A 15,723-nucleotide genomic window follows, 5' to 3' on the forward strand; every position below is an offset into this window, starting at 1 on the left:
TACAACAACCTTTGTTTTTATTTCAATAAAATAATTTTTAATATTGTGTGTGTGTTTTTTTAACCCTTTACTAGTATTGGATTAATAATGGATAGGCGTCTTATTGACTCCTCTCCGTTATTAACCCGGCTTAATGTCACCTTACAATAGCAAGGTGATATTAACCCTTCATTACCCCATATCCCACTGCTACACGGGAATGGGAAGAGAGTGGCCAAGTTCCAGAATAGGCGCATCTTCCAGATGTGCCTTTTCTGGGGTGGCTGGGGGCAGGTGTTATTAGCCAGGGGGGGCCAATAACCATGGACTCTCTCCAGGCTATTAATATCTGCCCTCAGTCACTGGCTTTACTACTCTGGCGGAGAAAATTGTGTGGGAGCCCACGCCAATTTTTTCCGCCATTTTACCCTTTATTTTAATAGCTAGAACGGCCAAATTTTGCATATATACACTACTAACATTAGTAGTGTGGAATATGCAAAAAAAAAATGGGAATATGACATGGTTTACTGTATGTAACGATGTCTCATATCATGTCGGGTTTAGGAAGGAGATAGCAAAAGCCGGCAATTGAATTACCGGCTTTAAAGCTATCTCGCGCTGTATGAAATAATAATATATATACATATATGTGTCTACTGACATATTTATATATATATATACATATATATATATGTATATATATATATATAGACAGTATATATGTGTTTTTTTTTTTTTTTTACACATGGATCCCTTGTATAGCCGTATGTTGGTTTTGCAAGCCTGCGAGAAAAACACGCAGTACGGATGCCATACGGATTACATACGGAGGATGCCATGCGCAAAAAACGCTGACACACCCTGCCTACGGAGGAGCTACGGACCACTATTTTGGGGACTTTTCAGCGTATTACGGCCGTAATATACGGACCGTATTGTCTTACACTGAGTGTGACGCCGGCCTTACTCTACTTTTATACAGCACTGCTTTGCGTAAAAAATAAACAGACCACATATTTGGCAGTGTGGTATTTCCATGACAGGCCTCATATATATCTGCGTGCTCCAAGTTTGGGCATTGTAAGCCGGTTTCCCACTGTTTTTGCTGTCTGTTCTCTATGTATGTACAGCATTCTTTTGCATTACAAAAAATACAGGACATACTGTATTTTTGACAGTGTGGTATTTCTGTGACAGGCCTCATATATCTGCGTGCTCCAAGTTTGTGAATTTTTCCCGGTTTCCAACCTTTTTTTCTGTCTGTTACTCTATTTATATACAGCACTAGTTTGTATTAAAAAATGCAGGCCACATATTAGGCAGTGTGGTATTTCCGTGACAGGCCTGATATATCTGTGTGCTCCAAGTTTGGGTATTTTTGCCTGGTTTTCCACTGTTTTTGCTCTCTCTTACTTTACTTATTCACAGCACTATTTTGCATTACAAAAAATACAGGCCACATATTTGGCAATGTGGTATTTTCATGACAGGCCTCATATATCTGCATGCTCCAAGTTTGGGCATTGTAGGCCGGTTTTCCACTTTTTTTGCTATCTGTTACTCTTCTAATATACAGCACTATTTTGCATAAAAAAAAATGCAGGCCACATATTGGGCAGTGTGGCATTTCTGTGACAGGGTTCCTTTATCTGCGTGCTCCAAGTTTGGGAATTTTAGGCCGGCTTTACACTGTTTGGTGTCTGTTACTCTACTTATATACAGCACTATTTTGCATTAAAAAAATGCAGGCCACATATTTTGCAGTGTAGCATTTCCGTGACAGCCCTTATATATCTGCATGCTCCAAGTTTGGACATTGTAGGTTAGTGGACCATTTTTTTGCTGTCTGATACTCTACTTATGTACAGCACTATTTTGCATTACAAGAAATACAAGCCACATATTTGGCAGTGTTATATTTCTGTGACAGGCCTCATATATCTGCGTGCTCCAAGTTTGGGCATTTTTGTCCGGTTTTCCACTGTGTTTGCTGTCTTACTCTACTTATATACAGAACTATTTTACATTACAAAAAATATAAGCCACATATTTGGCAGTGTTTTTTATTTCCGTGAAAGGCCTCATATATCTACGTGCTCCAAGTTTGGGCATTTTAGGCCTGTTTTACACTGTTTTGGTGTCTGTTACTCTACTTTTATACAGCACTGTTTTGCATAAAAAATAAACAGACCACATATTTGGCAGTGTGGTATTTCCATGACAGGCCTCATATATATCTGCGTGCTCCAAGTTTAAGCATTGTAGGCTGGCTTCCCACTTTTTTTGATGTCTGTTACTCTACTTACATAGAGCACTATTTTGCATTACAAAAAATACAGGACATGTTTTTGGCAGTCTGGTACTTCCGTGACAGGCCTCATATATCTGCATGCTCCAAGTTGGGCACTGTAGGCCGGTTTTCCACTGTTTTTTGCTGTCTGTTACACTACTTACATACAGCACTATTTTGCATTAAAAAAATGCAGGCCACATATTTGGTGGTATTTCCGTGACAGGCCTCATATATCTGCGTGCTCCAAGATTGTGCATTTTTAGCCGGTTTCCAACCTTTTTTGCTGTCTGTTACTCTACTTATATACAGCACTATTTTCTTTAAAAAAAATACAGGCCACATATTTGGCAGTGTGTTATTTCTATGACAGACCTCATATATCTTCGTGCTCCAAGTTTGTGCATTTTTGACTAATCTTCAACCTCTTTTGCTGTCAGTTACTTACTCTACTTACATAGATTACTATTTTGCATTAAAAAAATACAGGTCACATATTTGACAGTGTGGTATTTCCGTGACAGGCCTAACATATATGCATACTCCAAGTATGGGCATTTTAGACTGCTTTTGCACTGTTTTGTGTCTGTTACTTTACTTAATACAGCACTATTTTGCATAAAAAATTACAGGCCATGTATTTAGCAGTGTGGTATTTCCATGACAGGCCTCATATATCTGCGTGCTCCAAGTTGGAGAAATTTTGGCTGGTTTCCAACCTTTTTTACTGTCTTACTCTACTTATATACAGCACTAGAGCTGAGCGACTTTTACTTTTTTAGGATCGAGTCGGGTTTCGCGAAACCCGACTTTCTCAAAAGTCGGTCGGGTGAAATCGGCCGATTATTGTGAAAAGTCAAGGATCTGCCGAAGCACGAAACCCAATGCAAGTCAATGGGGAATCAAAGTTGGTAGTGAGTGGAGGATAGGAAAACACCTACAGTGCCCATTTTAATGCCAAAAACATCAATTCGTATTACTGAAGCTTGTCAATCTTAATTTACCTCATAATAATAGTTAGTCATTGAAAATTGGGGGTCATTTGGCTAAAGTTGTGGGGGGGTAGGGCTGGTTCAAGTTTTTCGTGGGCCCAGGAAACGTGGACTACGTCACGCTGGTGGAGCAGGGAGAGGTAAGTATTTAAACTTTACAAGTGCTGTGATCTTGAGCAAGCAAGGGGGGCCCACTCGTTCACATTGGCACTGGCACAGGGCCCCTCAAAGTACGGTGGTGTGTTTGACGGTGGGGGCGCGTCCCACCGGCAGAGACACTTTTGCGTACTATGAGGGGCCCTGTGCCAGTGACGTCGCCAATGAGTATGCCCCCCCACCTGATAAAGGAACCTGCACTTTCATCTGCACCTCCCTCTTTGTTCCTGTTTAAGGTGGTATAGTATGCGGGAAGGGGAACCTGACTTTCAGCAGGGTCAGATTCTGGCTGTGTAGAGTGCAAGGGGAATGTAGTGGTCTGGGTCAATGTACCAGCAGACTCATCTAGCAGTGGCTGGGCAATGGGCAGGATGGGCAGCACTCCAATAACTTTATGGCTAATATAAGGCAATACAATAGCTTGCTTGCTTTGGCATCAATGGGAGCACAAGTAGTGCCACCTCATGGGCATGGTCCATACTGTTTTCGAATTCATGGACAAATTTACCACAAACCTGCCCCATTGCATCCTGCTATGGGTAGTACTCCCAAGTTTGCCCAGATTTCTATCCTGGACAGTGAAGAAGCATTAAGTACAAGAAGTCAAGCAAATAAAAAGTGCCTCCCAGCACTGCTATCATCTCTTGGGGAGAAAATGAAAGCAATTAACCCACTCGCAAGAGCCTTCACAATGATGAGGGAATTTGAAATAGAGGCAGAGAGGATTGCTGTATTAAAAAATTGTGATCCACTCGAAATAGCAATGTCAATTATAAATGACTAAAATGATGGCCAGAGGCGCTACAATGCACCAAGGTGCAATGAAGTAGCTGTAATTTATCAAAATGCAATGGGTGAACCCCCATTTAATAGGGACATCAGAGTTTGCCTCAAACGTGAAAACCAAACTGTTCAAATCAACTTTCTTCACAGAAAGTGTGATGCAATGACATATTCACTTCTATTCCCATATGGGGACAGTGGATGGACAATAAATTTGACAACTCAAATTGCCCTAAGTGTGCAACATCAAGGAATTGGTAACATTCATCTACCATCCATACCAGTGGATCAAGATCGACAAGAAAAAAAATCACCCTGTTGCAGTACTATGCATACAGGCTTGCCATTCTTGACAAGTTCAATCCCATTTTAAATGCTGGGAAGTTGACGCAACAATTTATCGTTGACACGTGCGTCAAAATTGAATCCGACAGGATCGAATATATAAAACAAAATCAAAAGGCACTACGCGTCGACAGTTATGCCGGCATTATGGATCACATCCATAATGCTGCGTTACACCAAGGGCTAAAAGCGATGACACCAGTAATTTTCCCATCCACTTTCATTGGAAGCCCGAGAGCTATGCAGCAAAATTAACAAGACGCCATGACAATTCTCAGAAAATTCGGAAAGCCAGATCTTTTTGTTACGATGACCTGTAACCCAAAGTGGAGAGAAATTACTGAAAACTTAGAACCATGGCAAAGGCCAGAGTTCAGACCAGATTTGGTTGCACGAGTATTTAAAATCAAACTCCAAGCCGTGCTTAACGAGATTTTGAAAAAAACACATTTTTGGCAGTGTAGTTGCCTATGTGCATGTAATGGAATTTCAAAAGAGTGGACTTCCACATGCTCACATGCTCTTAATCCTCAGAGAGGAAGATAAACCGAGGGACAAAGAAATAATTGATGAAATGGTCTCTGCTGAAATCCCAAATGACACGCCAGCACAAGCAGGGCGCGGGAGCGCCGCTTAGCACAGCAACTCGAACAGAGTACCCTCATCTGGCCAGCAGTCACTCATAGGCCGTTGCATCCTCATTAGTGTAAGTGTCACCATTGGGATCTCTTTCCCTCACTCGTATGTTCCTCTCACACTGGAATAAGCGATCACGTGAAAAAGGCTCCGGCGGAGCCGAAACGTTATGTCAGATCGCATGAGCTGCTTTATTCTGTTATGCTCCCAAGTGTATAAATAAATCCACATTTTTATCTGCATAAACTCATTGTACAGAATTCAATTAGAGTGTGCGGTGAACTACAAATATTTACTATTACTTAGGACCAATTGGTCCATTACACCAGCACCTCGCCTCTAGCAGACTGAGTGCACGCCAAAACTTCTCTTTGAAATCCCAAATGAGACAGCAAATCCAAAACTGCATGAGGCAGTGATGAAGCGCATGGTTCATAGCCCATGTGCTGAAGATCAACCTGGTGCTATATGCAAGACATTCCCAGGAATTTATTACAGAGACAAACCCCAATGTTGATGGTTACCCACAGTACCATCGATGCAATGCTGGGAAAACCAGACGAGGACCGCGAGAAATAGACAATAGATGGGTAGTTCCATACAACCCCTATTTATTACTCAAGTACAATTGCCATATCAATGTTGAGATATGTGCATCAATTAAAAGTGTTAAATATCTTATCAAATATGTATATAAATGGGGCATGACTGTACCAATATCAAGTTTGATACACTAAACCGGAATAAAATAGCCATGTAACTAGATTCTCGGTATATAAGCGCCCCTGAGAGCATGTGGAGAATCAGAAAAAATAAAATGCATGATGCTTCACATACCATTAAAAAGCTTGCTGTTCACCTTGAAAACATGCAGCATGTGTTTTTCGAAGATGGTAACGTGGATATGGTTATTTCAGACTCAAAAGCCTCTACTCTGCAGGCTTATTTTGAGCTAAATATTGTTGACGCTTCCGCCCAGTATTTGTACAGTAAACTCCCTGAACACGATGTCTGGGATAGAAAAGCTGTACCAGAAGGATGGAAAAAATGATGGCATCATTTTGGGAAAACAATGTATACAGTTTCTTTAACAGATGGTGAGCTGTATTACCTAAGACTCGTTTTACTTATTGTAAGAGGAGCCAAGTGTTATGCTGACTTAAGGACTGTCAATGAAGTCGTACATGACACGTATAAAAATGTGTGCATTGATCTTCATCTTTTGGAAGATGATTCCCAATGGGAAGACAGTATTATAACGGATGCAATCGTTTTCCAAATGCCCTACCAACTTCGCAAATTATTTGCTATAATTTGTGTATATGGGGAACCAGCTAAACCATTGGCATTATAGCAAAAATATAAAACCGAATTTATGGAGGATTACACCAGGTGGTATATTCCAGAAATTGCTGAGCAACTGGCTCTTCGTGATATTAATGAAGTGCTCTTAAGCAATAAAAAGTCCTGTGCTGACTACGGATTGCATACTCCAGTAAATGTTCCAGATGAAATACTGGACCAACTAAATTATACTGTAATAAAGCAGGAGGCTGAGCAATTGAAAGCTACGCTTAAGAAGCTCAGAAATCAGCTTTCGATGCAATTATGCAAGCAGCCAATGCTGCATCAAAGCCAGTAATATACTGTACATGCATATCTTTATTTGTTGTCCCCCTTCTTTTGCTTTAATCATAGTGGTTTTTGATCATGATATAATAATTGTGTTGTTTTGTTATTTTATTGTCTGGAAGGTTGATCACCATATCATTAAATTTAACACACAATCACTTATTTATGGTGTATTCTTTCTTTCACTTTTATTTATTTATATAATTAACCCCTTCATGACCCAGCCTATTTTGACCTTAAAGACCTTGCCGTTTTTTGCAATTCTGACCAGTGTCCCTTTATGAGGTAATAACTCAGGAACGCTTCAATGGATCCTAGCGGTTCTGAGATTGTTTTTTCGTGACATATTGGGCTTCATGTTAGTGGTAAATTTAGGTCAATAAATTCTGTGTTTATTTGTGATAAAAACGGAAATTTGGCGAAAATTTTGAAAATTTCGCAATTTTCACATTTTGAATTTTTATTCTGTTAAACCAGAGAGGTATGTGACACAAAATAGTTAATAAATAACATTTCCCACATGTTTACTTTACATCAGCACAATTTTGGAAACAAAATTTTTTTTTGCTAGGAAGTTATAAGGGTTAAAATTTGACCAGCGATTTCTCATTTTTACAACGAAATTTACAAAACCATTTTTTTTAGGGACCACCTCACATTTGAAGTCAGTTTGAGAGGTCTATATGGCTGAAAATACCCAAAAGTGACACCATTCTAAAAAATGCACCCCTCAAGGTGCTCAAAACCACATTCAAGAAGTTTATTAACCCTTCAGGTGCTTCACAGCAGCAGAAGCAACATGGAAGGAAAAAATGAACATTTAACTTTTTAGTCACAAAAATGATTTTTCAGCAACAATTTTTGTATTTTCCCAATGGTAAAAGGAGAAACTGAACCACGAAAGTTGTTGTCCAATTTGTCCTGAGTACGCTGATACCTCATATGTGGGGGTAAACCACTGTTTGGGCACACGGCAGGGCTTGGAAGGGAAGGAGCGCCATTTGACTTTTTGAATGAAAAATTGGCTGCACTCTTTAGCGGACACCATGTCAAGTTTGGAGAGCCCCCGTGTGCCTAAAAATTGGAGCTCCCCCACAAGTGACCCCATTTTGGAAACTAGACGCCCCAAGGAACTTATCTAGATGCATAGTGAGCGCTTTAAACCCCCAGCTGCTTCACAAATTGATCCGTAAAAATGAAAAAGTACTATTTTTTCACAAAAAAAATTCTTTTAGCCTCAATTTTTTCATTTTCACATGGACAACAGGATAAAATGGATCCTAAAATTTGTTTGGCAATTTCTCCTGAGCACACCGATACCTCACATGTGGGGGTAAACCACTGTTTGGGCACATGGTAAGGCTCGGAAGGGAAGGAGCGCCATTTGACTTTTTGAATGAAAAATTATCTCCATCGTTAGCGGACACCATGTCGCGTTTGGAGAGACCCTGTGTGCTTAAACATTGGAGCTCCCCCACAAGTGACCCCATTTTGGAAACTGGACCCCCCAAGGAACTTATCTAGATGCCTAGTGAGCACTTTAAACCCTCAGGTGCTTCACAAATTGTTCCGTAAAAATGAAAAAGTGCTTTTTTTTTCACAAAAAATTTCTTTTCGCCTCAATTTTTTCATTTTCACATGGGCAATAGGATAAAATGGATCCTAAAATTTGTTGAGCAATTTCTCCCGAGTACGCCGATACCTCATATGTGGGGGTAAACCACTGTTTGGGCACACGGCAGGGCTCGGAAGGGAAGGCGCGCCTTTTGACTTTTTGAATGGAGAATTAGCTCCATTTGTTAGCGGACACCATGTCGCATTTGGAGAGCCCCTGTGTGCCTATGCAATGGAGCTCCCCCACAAGTGACCCCATTTTGGAAACTGGACCCCCCAAGGAACTTATCTAGATGCATACTGAGCACTTTAAACCCCCAAGTGCTTCACAGAAGTTTATAATGCAGGGCCATGAAAATAAAAAATAATTTTTCTTTTCTCAAAAATGATTTTTTAGCCTGGAATTTCCTATTTTGCCAATGGTAATAGGAGAAATTGGACCACAAGTGTTGTTGTCCAGTTTGTCCTGAGTATGCTGATACCCCATATGTGGGGGTAAACCACTGTTTGGGCGCACGGGAGGGCTCAGAAGGGAAGGCACGCCATTTGGCTTTTTAAATGGAAAATTAGCTCCAATCATTAGCGGACACCATGTCGCGTTTGGAGAGCCCCTGTGTGCCTAAACATTAGAGATCCCCCACAAATGACCCCATTTTGGAAACTAGACCCCCAAAGGAACTAATCTAGATGTGTGGTGAGCACTTTTAACCCTCAAGTGCTTCACAGAAGTTTATAACGCAGAGCCATGAAAAAAAAAAAAAATCTTTTCTCAAAAATGATTTTTTAGCCCGCAATTTTTTATTTTCCCAAGGGTAACAGGAGAAATTTGACCCCAAAAGTTGTTGTCCAGTTTCTCCTGAGTACGCTGATACCCAATATGTGGGGGTAAACCACTGTTTAGGCACATGTTGGGGCTCGGAAGTGAAGAAGTGACGTTATGAAATGCAGACTTTGATGGAATGCTCTTCGGGCGTCACGTTGCGTTTGCAGAGCCCCTGATGTTGCTAAACAGTAGAAACCCCCCACAAGTGACCCCATTTTGGAAACTAGACCCCGAAAGGAACTTATCTAGATATGTGGTGAGCACTTTCAACCCCCAAGTGCTTTACAGAAGTTTATAACACAGAGCCGTGAAAATAATAAATACGTTTTCTTTCCTCAAAAATAATTTTTTAGCCCAGAATTTTTTATTTTCCTAAGAGTTACAGGAGAAATTGGACCCCAAAAGTTGTTGTCCAGTTTCTCCTGAGTAAGCTGATACCCCATGTGTGAGGGTAAACCACTGTTTGGGCACACGTCGGGGCTCAGAAGGGAAGTAGTGACTTTTGAAATGCAGACTTTGATGGAATGGTCTGCGGGCGTCACGTTGCGTTTGCAGAGCCCCTGGTGTGCCTAAACAGTAGAAACCCCACACAAGTGACCCCATTTTGGAAACTAGACCCCCCAAGGAACTTATCTAGATATGTGGTGAGCACTTTGAACCCCCAAGTGCTTCACAGACGTTTACAACGCAGAGCCGTGAAAATAAAAAATCATTTTTCTTTCCTCAAAAATGATGTTTTAGCAAGCAATTTTTTATTTTCTCAAGGGTAACAGTAGAAATTGGACCCCAGTAATTGTTGCGCAGTTTGTCCTGAGTATGCTGGTACCCCATATGTGGGGGTGAACCACTGTTTGGGCACACGTCGGGGCTCGGAAGTGAGGGAGCACCATTTGACTTTTTGAATACAAGATTGGCTGGAATCAATGGTGGCGCCATGTTGCGTTTGGAGACCCCTGATGTGCCTAAACAGTGGAAACCCCTCAATTCTAACTCCAACACACCCCTAACCCTTATCCCAACTGTAGCCATAACCCTAATCACAACCCTAACCCCAACACACCCGTAACCCCAACACACCCCTAACCCTAACCACAACCCTAATTCCAACCCAACCCTAGCCCTAAGGCTATGTGCCCCCGTTGTGGATTCGTGTGAGATATTTCCGCACCATTTTTGAAAAATCCGCGGGTAAAAGGCACTGCGTTTTACCTGCGGATTTACCGCGGATTTCCAGTGTTTTTTGTCCGGATTTCACCTGCGGATTCCTATTGAGGAACAGGTGTAAAACGCTGCGGAATCCGCACAAAGAATTGACATGCTGCGGGAAATACAACGCAGCGTTTCCGCGCGGTATTTTCCGCAACATGGGCACAGCGGATTTGGTTTTCCATATGTTTACATGGTACTGTAAACCTGATGGAACACTGCTGCGAATCCGCAGTGGCGAATCCGCAGCGGCCAATCCGCAGCCAAATCCGCACCGTGTGCACATAGCCTAATTCTAAAGGTATGTGCACACGCTGCGGAAAACGCTGCGGATCCGCAGCATTTTCCCATGAGTTTACAGTTCAATGCAAACCTACGGGAAACAAAAATCGCTGTACACATGCTGCAGAAAAACTGCACGGAAACGCAGCGGTTTACATTCCGCAGCATGTCGCTTCTTTCTGCGGATTCCGCAGCGGTTTTACAACTGCTCAAATAGAAAATCGCAGTTGTAAAACCGCATTGAAATGCGCAGAAAAAACATGGTAAATCCGCCATAAATCCGCAGCGGTTTAGCACTGCGGATTTATCAAATCCGCAGCGGAAAAATCCGCAGAGGACCAGAATACGTGTGCACATACCGAAACCCTAACCCTACCCCTAACCCTACCCCTACCCCTAACCCTAACCCTACCCCTAACCCTACCCCTAACCCTAACCCTACCCCTAACCCTACCCCTAACCCTAACCCTACCCCTAACCCTAACCCTAACCCTAGTTCTTACCCCAACCTTAGTGGAAAAAAAAAAAAAAAATTTATTGTCCCTACCTATGGGGGTGACAAAGGGGGGGGGGTGTCATTTACTTTTTTTTTTATTTTGATCACTGAGATAGATTATATCTCAGTGATCAAAATTCACTCTGGAACGAATCTGCCGGCCGGCAGATTCGGCGGGCGCACTGCACATGCGCCCGCCATTTTGGAAGATGACGGCGCCCAGGCAGAAGACGGACGGGACCCCGGCTGGATCGGTAAGTATGATGGGGTGGGGGGGACCACGGAGGGGGGGGGGGAGGGGGGGGGAACGGAACACGGGGAGGGGTGGATTGGAGCACGGACTGGGGGAACGCTGTGCGGGCAGGCGGATCGGAGCACGGGGGGGGATCGCTGTGCGGGGGGGGTGATCGCTGTGCGGGGGGGGGTGATCGGAGTGCGGGGGGGGTTGATTAGAGCACGGGGGTGTGATTGGAGCACGGGGGGAGCGGGCAGGAGGACGGGGGAGCGGAGCACAGGACCGAGGAGAGCGGACCACAGATCGGGGGGCTGGGGGGGCGATCGGAGGAGTGGGGTGGGTGCACATTAGTGTGTCCAGCCATGGCCGATGATATTGCAGCATCGGCCATGGCTGGATTGTAATATTTCACCATTTTTTTAGGTGAAATATTACAAATCGCTCTGATTGGCAGTTTCACTTTCAACAGCCAATCAGAGCGATCGTAGCCACGAGGGGGTGAAGCCACCCCCCCTGGGCTAAACTACCACTCCCCCTGTCCCTGCAGATCGGGTGAAATGGGAGTTAACCCTTTCACCCGATCTGCAGGGACGCGATCATTCCATGACGCATATGCTGCGTCATGGGTCGGAATGGCACCGACTTTCATGACGCAGCGTATGCGTCAAAGGTCGGGAAGGGGTTAATATTGCACTTTTTATATATATTCTTATACATTTTTGTTGGTGCACTTATGTGACTTGTGCCCTTTTGTTCCATACCCGGGATGATAGTGGTTTTTTCAAACCTGCCTCGGAGTGATGGATTTTTTATATAGTGTTAAATTGTTGAATATTACGCTATCACTTAGTAATTATGATCTTATTCTTATGTTCACCTAATACGCACTGAATTTTGAGCGGCACTCATCACTTTAATGTCCCTGTGTTCTCGGCATCTGCTTCAGCGGCGGCCGCGAGTCACCTGATGTGGGTTTAGCGCTGACCCGCTCACGTGACCGCGGTCTGCTGGCTGGGTCGGAGGGCTGAGACGCAGTGATAGGATTCACTTGCGTTTCATGCTTGCGCACTCGCATCTTCAATGTCATTGCCTGATTGGCAATAAACCGGATGGGGATCTCAGTTAGGCCACGCCCCGTGAGGAAGGGGGATTCATTACACGCGAAACGCGCGTTGGGGTAGCTTATCGGGATCTGGACTGGACCTATCACCCCCATGGGTAATTAACCTTTAATCTATATGTATGTGCCTCTTTTGTCATGGCTATTTGGATAAATGCATGGCAATAGTACTGGTACTTGTGAAGTAATATACGTTATTTGACTGAATTGCTGTGCATTACTTATGGCTTAATGCATACAATGGGAGTATACTGGTCATACATCTTATTATAGGTATATACAATTTCATATACCCAGTAGTGTCCTAGTCGTTGATCCTGGGCTTGCTTTCATGTACTGTGGATTTTGTTCACATAATTTTAATGATATGGTTGTGTCTATTTGTGATTTTAATGAATTTTTCAATAAAATGTGGATCTGAATATTACTCTGGCTATTTTTGGACTCATAGTTCTCCTGAGGTATACAAATGACTAATATTGTTCAGTTTAGTACAGTGTGTTGTTTTCCTGTAACCAAAATATCTAACTTATAAAAAGTGTATAGCTATTTTATTAGTTTTGGTCCTTACTGCAGCCTTGAAAACTTAAATTGTTGACTATCTTCCTCTGGCCACCTGGAGAGGACTGGATTTTTATTATTTAAAAAGCTTCTCTGAATGTACAGCATTTTCAAAATAAAATACAATATGCGTTATGAATGATACAACAACAATGTACGTTCACATGCTTACGGTTCCAAGGCACCTGGTCGTAAAATACAAAGGAGATTACACAAACATAAATTATTCTTCCCAGAATCATACTCTGTAGACAGAAAGGTGGAAAGCTTTTCAGCATTTCGGAAATACTATGAGAAGCAGTATTATAAACATGTGTATATCATGCCAAACAAGTAAAGTATGAAAAGCAGAAGATAAATTGTAAGCAAATACAAATGGAATATTCTCACACATGCAGACATACAGCATACTTCATGATTCATTGATCTTTGTTTTGGAAATACACATTTGGCAAAAATGAAGATCAAATGCTATTTATTTCTTTTAACACTGTATCATCAGAAAGAAAACCAGTAAAAATGAAAAAAAGTCTATTTCAAATATCTACATGTAAAACTTTAGGCATTGAAAAAAGCTATTTGATGACAAAGAGTGTAGAATGATGATGATATTTGCCAGACATTACTAATTTGTTTAATCATCACAATCAAACACATTATAGAGGACACAATACTGCTAAAAAGTACTTTAGTATTTTTCATTTTTTATCTCAATAAAACGCACTGGCTCAAAAGAAAACAAAATATATATTGACATTTTCAATTTAATCTTAAAGAAATGAAGCAATGTATAGGATATCTCATGAAGGAACACAATGGAATTGGTGTAATTTGCACAGTCCACTCTCCTTTATCGTTAATGTACATCAAATACTTTACAACAAAGCATTAGTAAAAGGCAAGAAACATCTTACCATACAGAAGAAACCTCAGATGCAACTAGGTTCACAATGAGGAAAGTAAACAAAATGTGAAGGACTGTTTCCCACAGATAATGTAAACTTCACTCTTGTGCTTAATGTTCTATGTCAACACACCTCCAATGTGACTTCCTACCACCACAACCATTTTCCTTGTATCTGGTGTACGACTTTCTATACACAGATGTCTAAAGCACCAGTAATGTCAGATATGAGAGCAGCATATTTAGGTTACATAAAATATTTGCTATGCTGCAGTAGCCTTTCTTCACATTGCTCAATACTCACTCAGGGCTATTACATCTATCTAAAATTGATTTTATTCCACTCCATCAGCTTTCTAAGACACCATAATTATTCACAATGATTTTCACAACCTTTCTAAGGAACAGGCTTAACAAATTAAATCTGCAAGGAAAAATGTCTTATGTTATGCATGCACATGCACAGATTTTTAATAAGCATCTCAAACCCATGAGTCTGGAGAGGCAGGATAGTGGCTTGTTTCATAGTTCAGTTCACTATAGGGGCGAGCAGCAGAGTAAAAGTCAACATAGTTGCCAGTTGACTTCAGTCCCAAATGCATATTGTACTCAGTGGCGGGTGGTCGGTGATGCGCTTGATCTTCAAAGAAGGTGTCATCAAAGTTTCCTGTTGAATTCTGAAAAGGTTGGTAGCTCTCATAGTCTTTTCTTCCAGTTTCTTGTGGAATAGGCTGTGTAGCAATCTAATTAAGAAAGATTAAATCAATTCAGAATAGGGCTTTTTAAATCTGCATTAATATCTGATTCACAGTTACCAAAGATACGATATCGTATAAAGGGGTTGTATGGTCTCAAAAGAAAAGTTTGCTGTCACTATGGTGAAAGTTTGTGCAATCCTCTCTGCCACAATTCTTCTGTATTCCAAGTGGAGGACGGTGATCACAGAATCGCATACATTTGGTCACATGACTGCCCAACTCACAAGAGGCATACAGGGGACTCATGAGAGTATGCACAATGCACACTGTCGTGATTCAGCTGTCAGCAGCCACATTCCAAGTGACTCCAGACTTTTCATCAGGGACCAGATAAACCCTTTAAAACTTGAGAATTTATTTTGTTGGCATACCTTGAGAAACAGAATTATTAGTAAATAAACAAACAATAAAAACAAGGAAATTCAATTCTTGAAAAACAAACCAAAAATTTCATTGTGACTTTTTTCTATGCTAAGAATGTGATTTTGAAACTGTGAGCTTGCATTACTGTAGACTCTATTTGCTATTGCTATTTGCTGGCCCTCTTCTTATTAATTTACACGTTTTGTTGGTTAACAACTAGTTTAAGGTCAGTAGTAGGGATGAGCGAATAGCTTCAGATAAGCACTTATCTGAATAGTATAGCGCTTACTGAATAGCTGCCTCGGGAACCCAGAGACTTGAAATGCTCCCGATAATTAGCTGTTTGGCGCCGCAGCTGCATGTGTTGCGGCTGTGTGACAGTCACAACACATGCATGGAGAGCCTGTGAAGCTATTTGCTCATCCCAAGTAAGTAGGCAGGGGTAAACCTAGCCACACTGCTGCCTGAGGCGAACTTCAAAATGGCGCCCCCCCCAAACACATATATAGTACAGCCCCCTATAGGGCTCCCATCTCATACAGTCC

At 41.8% G+C, this 15,723-nt stretch overlaps 1 protein-coding gene across 4 annotated transcripts in view; it reads right to left on the minus strand.

Moving 5' to 3' along the window:
- Positions 1 to 13,611: 13,611 nt before the first annotated feature.
- Positions 13,612 to 15,723, minus strand: part of CTNND2 (catenin delta 2) — a 2,169,946-nt gene continuing 2,167,834 nt past the window's right edge. For all 4 annotated transcript variants that reach the window (XM_069730454.1, XM_069730453.1, XM_069730452.1 and 1 more), the window contains one exon: positions 13,612 to 14,800. In XM_069730454.1, the coding sequence (XP_069586555.1) occupies positions 14,540 to 14,800 (261 nt within the window). In that variant the 3' untranslated portion in view covers positions 13,612 to 14,539. The remainder of the gene's footprint in view (positions 14,801 to 15,723) is intronic.

This window comes from Ranitomeya imitator, chromosome 6, assembly GCF_032444005.1.
Source record: "Ranitomeya imitator isolate aRanImi1 chromosome 6, aRanImi1.pri, whole genome shotgun sequence".
Taxonomy (NCBI): Eukaryota; Metazoa; Chordata; class Amphibia; order Anura; family Dendrobatidae; genus Ranitomeya; species Ranitomeya imitator.